General features: G+C 50.1%; 1 protein-coding gene across 1 annotated transcript; it reads left to right on the top strand.

Annotated features, from left to right (window-relative positions):
- Positions 1 to 2,094: 2,094 nt before the first annotated feature.
- On the top strand, positions 2,095 to 5,785 carry LOC141917286 (olfactory receptor 14A16-like). The gene is made up of 2 exons (XM_074810391.1): positions 2,095 to 2,880; positions 5,645 to 5,785. The coding sequence occupies exons 1-2, from the start codon at positions 2,095 to 2,097 to the stop codon at positions 5,783 to 5,785; spliced, it is 927 nt and encodes a 308-aa protein (XP_074666492.1).
- The last annotated feature ends 5,017 nt before the right edge of the window (positions 5,786 to 10,802 follow it).

The following is a 10,802-nucleotide window of genomic DNA, read 5'->3' as shown; positions in this document are numbered from 1 at the left end:
GCAGATGGGAGTGGGAGGATGCTGAGAGCTCACTAGAGGAGAAATCTTCCCAGCCCTTGACACAGTAAGTCTCTGGGTGAAGGGCAATGCAACTGCGGGTCATGGAGGGATCTGGTGAAGCCGGCACAGCCGCCAGGAATCTCCCTCCTGTCTAGAGGAGGAGGACATGCTCCAGAGCAGGGCTTCCCTGCTGCACTGTCAGAGGGACAGGCCATGGCGGCTGCCTTCTCCCGGGGACGGCTGCAGGGGTGTGCAGCCACGGGTGCAGCCAGGGGTGTCCAGGGCTGTCCTTCAGAGCAGGGTCCCTACAGCCCAGGGGCTGTGTGCTGGGGCAGGGACTCTGCTGCCTGCCAGGGTCAGCACTCAGCCTGCCTGGGGAGCTGCTCACAGCACAGTGGGGAGAAGCTGTGGGGGAAAGGAGAGACCGCTGGCAGGGCAGGGTCCTTCTGCTGTGGAGAGGGTGCTGTGTGGGTCAGGGCAGCTCACAGCTCCAGATCATCCCCAGGACACTGGCAGAGGCAGCTGTTCAAGAAGCACATGAAGGCAAGGTGCTTTCTGAAGTCTGTGCTTTCAGTTTCCTGCTGTGGTTGTGGGGTATTGTAATGCAGGTGTCAGGTTTGGACAACACAAGGACACTCCTACAGCATTACCCTTACAGAGCAATAGGTATTTTAGGACCTTGATAATTTTCCTTCAAGCTTTTATTTGCCTACAGAAAGCTCAATCCTCTTCTCAGTGTTTTCCTGACCTGCTCCTTAGACTTGTCCACACGGAGATGCCTCTGTGTAGAGCCCTGCTGCCAGGAGGGGTGTGCAGGGCAGAGCTGAGCACACAGCGAATGGAATGGGGGCTGTGAGCACTGACAGAGAGGAGATAAGGGGAAAAAGAAACAGCTCCAGGCAGGGACAACTCCAGGCACCAGATGCATTGGCATGGAATGAAACAGGCTGACAGCACCAGCTGGGCAGGGTGATGTTTGGTCACTGAACTATTAGCCCTTCAGTGAAGGTGCTTTTTACTTAACTAGCCCCCCTAGTCTCGTCCCCCACCCAGCAGAACCTCTGTCCTCCAGGCCCCAGGGTCCAGGGCAGGAGATACCTCCTCTGCAGTCAGAGCTGCAGCAGAGGAGACTCTCCCGAGTGCCCATCAGTCCCTCCCTGGCATTGCCTCCCTTGGCAGAAGCACTGGGGCATTGCTCCTTGGTTCTCCACCTGCCCCTGCTGCTGCTGCTCCTGTTTTCAGGCTCTCTGGGGATGGGGCTTTCAGCTGCAGCTCAGCAACTGGCTCTGCAGGTCCTGCCATGCAGATGTGTCCATGGGAGCAAGGTGCCCAAGCGCCCTGCTACCCTCTGGGTCTCTGGGCAATGCTGCCCATGGGCTGGGGATAAAGCTGGGTCCTTTTGCCAGACACCCCATCTTCAAGGAATCAAAAAGCTCAGAGATCTTTACTGGGAAAGGGAGTTTTCAACTGGATTCTTCTGCTCTCAGCAGCATCAACTTTCCTGTCAAGGGAACAGCTGGGTGTGACCCTGCTGCAGACTCCAGAGGTGCAAGCACAGGGCAGCTGAGAGCAAGTCTGATGGACAGCCTGGCTCTCCTCACTCTGCACTAAGGCTCTGCCCGTTTTCACCCCCACACTCTCCATGGAGCACTTGTAGCGCAGCAGAAATATCCAGGCTGTCTGCCTTCAGAACGCACTCCTCAGGTAGGACAGGGCAACAGGAGCAAAAGTAAGAAGAGCAAAGCCCCACAGCTCTGCTCTGCAGCTGGGGACACTGGGAGGGACAAGGCTGAAATCTCTTGGATTTCAGGAGTGGAGTTAAACAGCGATCACTGCGGGTTCCTCTCTGCCTGTTGGGGCACCGCAGGACTGACTCCTGCAGAGCCCACAGCAGAATCCCTTTCCCCCCACTGCCCCCTCAGCCAGCAAACACCAGAGCTCCAGCCCAGGAGCTGCATGAAGGTCTTTATGGAAGGACAGAGTCTTGGGGATGGGGGTTCTGTCAGATATGGAGCAAGTTCTGCACAGTAAAGTCAGTCCTAACCCTGAACTGTGTTTTTCTCCTTGGACAGGCCCCATTCCCAGAGGAATTAGATGTCCAACAGCAGCTCCATCACTGAGTTCCTCCTTCTGATGTTTGCAGACACACGGGAGCTTCAGCTCTTTCACTTCTGGCTCTTCCTGGGCATCTACCTGGCTGCCCTCCTGGGCAACGGCCTCATCATCACCGCCATCGCCTGTGACCACCACCTGCACACCCCCATGTACTTCTTCCTCCTCAACCTCTCCGTCCTCGACCTGTGCTCCATCTCCACCACTCTCCCCAAAGCCATGGCCAATTCCCTCTGGGATACCAGGGACATCTCCTACTTGGGATGTGCCACACAACTCTTTTTTTTCTATTTCTGTGCTACAGCAGAGTTTTGTCTCCTCACCATCATGTCCTATGACCGCTATGTTGCCATCTGCAAACCCCTGCACTATGGGACCCTCCTGGGCAGCAGAGCTTGTGTCCACATGGCAGCAGCTGCCTGGGGCACTGGGTTGCTCAATTCTCTCCTGCACACTGCCAGTACATTTTCACTACCACTCTGCAAGGGCAATGTTATTGGCCAGTTCTTCTGTGAAATCCCCCACATCCTCAAGCTCTCCCACTCACACTCCTACCTCAGGGAAGTTGGGTTTATCACGGTTAGTGCCTGTTTATTTTTTGGATGTTTTGTTTTCATTGTGGTGTCCTATGTGCAGATCTTCAGGGCCGTGCTGAGGATCCCCTCTGAGCAGAGACAGCACAAAGCCTTTTCCACGTGCCTCCCTCACCTGGCCGTTGTCTCCCTCTTTGTCAGCACTGCCATGTTTGCCCACCTGATGCCCCCCTCTGTCTCCTCTGCAACCCTTCACCTGGTTATGTCATTTCTGTACTCAATTGTGCCTCCAGCTTTGAACCCCCTCATCTACAGCATGAGGAACCAGGAGATCAAGGATGCCCTGAGAAAACTGACCCAATGGATTTAGTTTCACTGACAGGAACCTGCCTGCCATCACTTCACATTTCCTAGGGTTTATCTTAGGTCGGGGATATGCTTTTTTCCCTTTTAATAATCCTACATATAGAGAATTTTCTTCACTTATATAACTTCTCTTGAAGCTTTATCTGGTTGTGTCTGCCTCTTAAACTGCACTGTGTCAGATGGGACCCACCCAGCTCTTCAATGACAGGGGATCTCCTGGGTGCATTGCCTGAAGGCTAGGCTCTTCCTCCAGTTTGGTTGCCAATATAATGTCTAAGGAATTGGTCTTTTAATAAGTCTTTTCTGCTTATGTTCTCCCTGTGTATGCGGTTAAGCTCACAGTACCATTGTGTTCCACTGGACAAAAAGTTCTCTTTAAAGTCTCTCTTCTTGGTGTAAGATGGTGCATGAGCTCCCCACTATGTCCTCAGGCTGCTTCACGTATGTCTGGACTCATGCAATATAGCCGTCTTTATGGAAATGAATTTGGTCAGGAGAGGATGAGGATTCACCAGGTTCCCCTGGGGTGGGAGTGAATGAAGACACACAAAGTGAAACACCCCCAGAGTTGAGGTCCCCCAAAAAGCCAAGCACTGAATCAAGGTATATACAAGCAAGGACTCTGCAATGACAATGACAAGTCAGTGTGGACCCAGTGCTCATGGGAAAGGGAGACTGGAGAGATGCAGGAGCAGCCTGAGGAAAACCAGGGCCAGGACTCTCGTGCTGTTATGGGGAGTAGAGCTGGTGGAGGAAGAGAAGGGTGTAAATGCTGTCAGAGTTAGGGACAACCTATGATATGAATGCAGCAGATCTAGAGATTGACTGACCTCTGTTTCCTCTTGCCGTTTTGGCCAGCACCAGCCCTGGCACCGGCAGGAAGTCTGACCCCCCCTGTCTGACCTCCAGGAGCTGCTGTGCCCTTCAGAGGAGCTGGAGCTGTGGTTGAGTGCCTAGAGTGCTGCTGCACCCTGTGGTGGGCACTGCTGTGGTGCCAGGGGAGGTGGGAAGGTCAGGGGCTGGGGCTGGGCTGGGTTGGAAAAGTCCTAGAAGAGGAAATGCCAGGGTAGAGCAAAGCTGTGTGAGTGTGCAGGGTAAGGGCACACGTCAGGATGCTCACAATGCAGAGCCAGGTGACACAAGGAAGGAAGCAAGGCACGAAAGGTGCAGAAGAAAGGGGGTCTGTCTGTGCCACGTTCCCTGGATACTCTGGGGAAACTGCCCTGAAAAATTTGTCCCAGATCAGCCCCACACACGGCCATTTCCATCTCTGGCCATGCACCCCAACCCTGATGAGTGACCTTTGCTGCATGATGTCATGACCCAGACTGGGGACCCAGAGATTTGTAAGTGTTCTGTGATCCCCTCGGGTTAAACTATCCTGAAATGACACCAACCAACTAGTTAAAATGTTTTATTTGTGGTAGAAATAGCTTAGACTTGGAAAAGGATAATAAGCAGTGTGGTCTCTTTGTCACGTCCCGCTCAGACGAGGGAGACAAGTGACTCAGATTTGTAAATCCCCAATGGAGCAGACAACGGTGAGACAATTCTCAAAGTCCAGACATTTAGTAATGTCCCACAATGTACTAATTGGATACACAATAATTGCCTAAGTATATAACGAATATATATATGGCAAGCAATACAGTATGCCTTGCATTGCTTAATGGTAGGGAAGGAAAAGGGGAAAAAGGAAAGGAGGGAGATGGAGAGAACAGAGAAATAGAGATCGCCAGTCTGGGTTCCTGCATCAATCCCACCAGTGAGGGTTCCAGGAGGCATCCATCTTCTTCATTTCACTCTCCAGACCCCTCCCCAACTTTTGCCCTCCCCCCAATTTATACCCACTCTCCTTGGCTCTGTCCCCTAGGTCGACCCACATACCTACGTATCCCATGTATGGGGAGGGGTAAGATGTTTCATGGGATGATGCAATTAGCATGATCTCGTTAGTCTTCATTAGCATATTGAGGGGTGTTAATTTTAATATGCATTTCAGGGATAATAAAATAAAGTTCATTCACCAGACAGATGACCCTTGAAACTTGACCAGGTGCCCCAGAGCAGAGCCATCCTGTCTCCACAGGGCTCCCCCCTCCAGATGCATCTTGTGTTATTGGGGCAGCCTTATCAGCTTCGACCTCCACACCATCCACCCTGTGACTATAGTTTCGTTACTTCGACTGTTCAAGACATTCCTTAGCTCGCAGGGCCTCCACTCCCCCCGCTATCCTTTATCTCTTTCTCAGGCTGTTTTTCTCACTCTTTGTTTTTCACAGGCCTGTTTCTTTCAGGACCTGTTTTTACAAGTTGTCTCTCACGCTCATGCACACGGCCAATACATTTTCACTACCACTCTGCCAAGGCAATGTTCTGCACCAGTTCTTCTGCGAAATCCCCCAGATCCTCAAGCTCTCCTGCTCACACTCCTACCTCAGGGACGTTGGGATTATCATGGTTATTGTCTCTTTAGCTTTTGGATATTTTGTTTTCATTGTGGTGTCCTATGTGCAGATCTTCAGGGCCGTGCTGAGTATTCCCTCTGAGCAGGGACGGCACAAAGCCTTTTTCACATGCCTCCCTCACCTGGCCATGGTCTCTCTGTTTGTCAGCACTTATCTTTTGTCTAGCTGAAGCCCCCCTCTACCTCCTCCCCAACCCTGGGCCTGGTGGTGTCATTTCTGTACGCAGTAGTGCCTCCAGCATTGAACCCCCTCATCTATAGCATGAGGAACCAGGACCTCAAAGATGCCCTGAGGAAACTGATTTAATGGCTGTTCCTCAATAAGCTTTCAATCACTCTCTGCAAATGGCTGTCAGGGCATCTTATTTCAAGTTTATAGTTGTTGTTGTTGCTATTGTTATTATTATTGTATATTCATTAGTATTTTCTTCTCATTATAATTATCATTATCATCGGTGTCCTTACAATTTTGTGGTAATCTGTTGTTATTTTGTTTCTACCCAAAAATTTGCATTCAACTCACTGCTAGTGAAGAATTTACCTCCTCGGTCTCACGTGGTGCCTGTACACATGTTCCACTAACTCTGGGTCTAGTTTCCCTCACCCCATCTCTGGAATAATACAGTATCTCCCCAATGCAGTGCCCCAGAGCTGGGTTCCTTTCCCAAAGCTGATGCCAAGAACTGCATGAACAACTGCTCCCAACAAGGTCCCCTTCCTCCATGAATCCAAGAGAAAAGAAGTCAGTGATGTCACACTGTGGCCTATTTGGCACCAAGGGTTGGATTTAAGACTAACTGTGTTCTAATGAGAGTTTAGATTGTGAATTGACCATTCACCATGAGGTGAGTCTACCTCAGGTGGATACATGAGGTCCATATCCAGAGCTGTCCCACACGTGACATGTAGTTGATGTCCTTAAGGAGGGGAGTCTGGACCTGCCTGGAGAGCCCAGGGGATCTGCAGGGACTGTGTGTTCCTGAGGTGGTCAGTGACTGGAGCCCCACAAAATGAGAAAACTGGAAAGGTCCCTGACACACCCTTGGCTGGACTTAAACAGCATTTTGTCCTAAGGAACAGCCTCATCCCAGCTTCATTCCATGGTCCATAAACTGTGAGACAAACCCTGCAGTAAAAGTGGAAGGTTTGTGAGTGAGGGTGGTAACTGAAATGACCTGCAGTGCATATTTTGGTCTGGCTCTTGCAATGCTCAGAACCAACTGAACTCTGAAGGAAAGTAAATCTGGGCTTGATTACAGAAAACACATTTAAAACACTTTCTTACTTTGCCGATTGAAGCAACAAAATTATTGTTAGTGTTTCCCTGTGTAAAGGCAGTATGGGAAGTGCAGGGAATATAATAGACCATGCAGCTTGAGATAACAAATATGTTAAGGAGGAAAAGGGTGTTAAAAAGCTCCACCAGTGAGTGATTAAACAAGGGAAATGCCCTTGGAGGTTCCACTCTTTTAAATTAGCTGATCCCACCTCTCCAGCCTGTGATGTGTATGTTAGTCATTGCAAATGGGAAAACAAAAAAGCCAGTAAAAAAGGAAGCTTGTGCCATTGGAACCCTGTGGTGTGCCTGATGTCATTCACAGGATCTCCTGAGAGAAACAGATGAGAAGGTAAAGCATGTGCAAAACGACATCCAGAAATTGAAGGAGAAGGAATTTCCCAAATTAAGAGAACCATATTGATCAAAAGAGAAAGACCTTAGGGTCGACAGATACAGATTCTGGTTACAAACTAAATAGCTGGAGGTGGAATTTGGAGAAGTAAAAGATTTAGAAACGAAACTAAAGGTTGTAGAAAATGAGCTCGAGAAAGCAGGAACAGCAGCTCAGTTTCTAACAGAGCAGCATATAGTCACTAACAGAAGTGACAATAAATACAATGCATTCCCTGCAGTGTCAGAACTCAAGAGTAAGTCTTAGTCAAGATCCATAGGTTCTACTGGGAAGGCCCACTTTCCTGAGGGCTGGCACTATGGCACTGCTAATCTCCAAAAGCAGCCTGTGTGGCTTGCACCTTGCTCTGTTCCCCTTCGGCAGATATGGGGATAGTGTAAGTCTTCCGTGAGTGCCAGGGCCTGCAAACATGAGGCTTCTTCCAGTTGTCTGAAGAAGGTCTCATCTACTTCCTCTTCCTGATCAGGAGGTCTGGAGCAGACATCCACCCACCACAGCATTGCCCATGTTGTTCTTCCCTCTCATGTTGACCACTCAGCTCTCACCTGACTCCTCATCCATCTCCAGACACAGCTCCAGGCATTGTTAATGCTCTCTTCCATAAAGGACAATTTCATCTCTGGGTCAAGACCTATGGCTATATCAGAACCAGATGCCCAAGACCCCACAGTTTCTCCAAAAAGTGATTTGGGCCACCTTACTCCTCCAGTAGCTACTTGCAGACCCTCTGGACCCTCTGAACCTGTCATGAAGTTTAACAAGGCCAACTGCATCGTCCTGTATATGGGACAGGACAATGACATGTACAAATACAGGCTGTGCAATGAGTGGATTGGGAGCAGCCCTGCAGAGAAGGACTTGGGGGTACTAGTGGATGGAAAACTGACTATGATCCAGCAGTGTGCAGTCTCACAGACCTGAAAGCCAACTGTGTTCTGGGCTGCATCAAGAGAAGTGTGGTCAGCAGGTAGAGGGAGGGGATTCTCCCCCTCTATTCTGCTTTCATGAGACCCCATCTGCAGTGCCGTGTCCAGCTCAGGAGGCACCAGTATTAGAAGTACATAGATATGTTCAAGCATTTTTAGAGGAGACCACGAGGATGATTGGGAGCTGGAGCACCTCCCCTGTGAGGACAGGCTGAGAGAGCTGGGGTTGTTCAGCCCAGAGAAGAGAAGGCTCTGGGGAGACCTTCCAGTGCTTAAAGGGGGCCTAAAGGAAAGCTGGGGAGGGACTCTTTATCAGGGAGTGTAGGGACAGGACAAGGGGTAAAGGTTTTAAACTGCAGTAGGAGAGCTTTAGATTAGATATAAGGAAAAAATTCTTTAGTCTGTGTGTGGGGAGGCACTGATAGACATTGCCCGGAGAAGTTGTGTATGCCCCCTCCCTGGAATTCTCTAGGCAACCTGTTCCACTGTCTCAGCACCGTCACCCTAAAACTTTTCTTCCTTAAGGTCAGGTCAGCTTGGACACTCTTCCTTGATGGAAGGCTCTCTGGGGGCAAGGATATCCCCGGAGAAGACCAAAAAAGAAACTCAGTGCTTCCAGTGGGAAATAAATGACCAAGAGAAACCTATTTCTGAATGCACCAGCTCGGGGAAAGTTTCTCCATTGCTGGGGCAGCTGGAGAAGCCTGAGGAGCATCTGGGACAGGAGTATTTTCCTGGGAGAGGGGGGCTGGCACAGAGGGGCTTGCTGGGTGTGGACAATAAGGTTGCCTCGGAGACAGGAGCAGGGGAAACAGGGAGACACTGGCCTCTGGCTCCTCACGCCATGGCTGGCCCTCAGCCATGGGGCTGATGGGGAGGCTGACAACCTCTCATTTCTTCCTTTGTTCCCCACACTTGGATGGACTTCAGAAAACATCCATGAGCCTGGAGGATGCACAAACCTCCTGTGCTGTGGTCCCATCACTGCAGGGGAAGCAGAAGGGTTTGTGGGACACATGGGAGTGCAGGGAGAGAGAGGTGGGTGTGTGGCAGTGTGTGTGTAAAAGACCAGAAGAAGATGGGAAGTAGTAGGGGGTGGGAGTGCCTCACAGTGAGGTGAAATATGTTGAGTTTTGATTTTGGTGGAGCAGAAGAAGGAGAATGTGCAGTTCAGTGATGGGACATTGGGTTCAATAGAGGATTCAAGTGAGGCTGGGACTGGGACATCTATAGGCTACTGAGGAGCATTAACAGGCCTTTGGAAGAAGCTGCACGGGTTATGGGGATCTAAAAGACATTGTTAGACCACAGAAAATGACAGTTTTGTGTTTGAAGAAATAGTGAGGACACAGTCATCAGTAAATGTTGGGACAGCATGGGGTCAGAATTAGGTGGGGAATCAGGGGTGGTGGTTAAAATCTGCAGAGAAACAGGCAGAGGCATAGGAAAGTGTGGGACAGCCTGTGGTGGGGATGGCCTCTTGGCTGAGGCTCATCCCCCCAACAGAACTGAAGTCCTTGTCCTTTCGACTATGGCTGCTGTCTCTTCCAGTGAGGACCCTGAGAGGACACCAGTTCCTACAGCCACAGTGCTTCGTTGCCTCCTCCCCACCCTCCACAGAGCCTGGGGGGAGTCCTACTGCAGTCCTACTGCATCACACCCCCCTGCATCTCACTGACCCCAGAAAGAGCCCTGAGCATCCCAGGAGGGAAATATCCCCATTCCCAGGCTATGGGTGTCAGGGCTTGACCATCCTGTTGATGAAACACATCAAGGCCTTTCACAGTCCCCTGAACATTTGATTTTCAACCCGTAAGCAGTGCCTCTGACTTCCTGCTTCCCCAGCCCCCAGGGACAGGAACCTTCTCTCCTCATTCCCTCTCTGGCCTCTTCAGTCATGGCCCTCTCTGGGGATCACTAACACCCTCAGAAACTTGGAGGTTTGCTGCTATCACTTCTGTAGAGGCCACTTCAATCCCTTTTCTGGACCTGCAGTTCAGGAACTCGGCACCAGAGGGCTCATTAACACACAAATCCCCTGACAAGCCAAGTCTCTGGGCAGAAATTAATTCCTCACTTCTGAAGTGGTTAATTTGAGAGGTTTCAGGTGTGCAGTCAAAATGAAAATTTTTCAGTACTACATGTCAATAAGAATCAATTTCTTCTTTTTCCACTACTCCGTATTTTCCTGCTCACACATTAAGTGACATCAGCAAACTCCAATGGATATTGATCCTGAGCATCTCCTGATAGAGGCTGAATATGTCGGGAAGCCAAGACCCTCTATGTCAGACACTCTGTGGGCAATCTTTGTCCCTACCTCCAACTCCACATCTCTCTCATTAATCCCCTGGGACTTCCAGCACCTTTTTTCAATGTGAACTTTTGCCATGACAAGCTGTAACTGCATCTCTCTGCCCATTGACACCAACTCCCACCTGCTGTACTTGGAAATCGAGCTGCACACAGACGCAGAATGATGTTTAATTGCCGAAAAGCTAAATCAGTGGAAAGCAAGTTTCAATAAACAATAAAATATACTCCTCTGCTGTTATTAAGTTCACCTTTCCTCCTCTGAAGGCCACTTTCCACACTGGAGATGTCTTTAGACCAAAGCACTGTTGTCAAGATCCCAAGAACCATGAAAGCACCCCCTGACCCAGACTCTGTCCATATTCACTCACACCCCGATGTCACAAGCTGCCTC

The sequence above is a fragment of the Strix aluco genome, chromosome 36, assembly GCF_031877795.1.
Source record: "Strix aluco isolate bStrAlu1 chromosome 36, bStrAlu1.hap1, whole genome shotgun sequence".
Taxonomy (NCBI): domain Eukaryota; kingdom Metazoa; phylum Chordata; class Aves; order Strigiformes; family Strigidae; genus Strix; species Strix aluco.
The sequence above is the reverse complement of the archived record's forward strand: the minus strand, read 5'-3'. Positions and strand labels throughout refer to the sequence as shown.

Bases quoted from the DNA above. Each gene is read 5' to 3' on its own strand.
- LOC141917286 (XM_074810391.1), top strand. From the start codon at position 2,095: ATGTCCAACAGCAGCTCCATCACTGAGTTCCTCCTTCTGATGTTTGCA. The intron at 2,881-5,644 runs GTCTCCTCTGCA...TCTTTTGTCTAG, and splicing joins CCCACCTGATGCCCCCCTCT to CTGAAGCCCCCCTCTACCTC.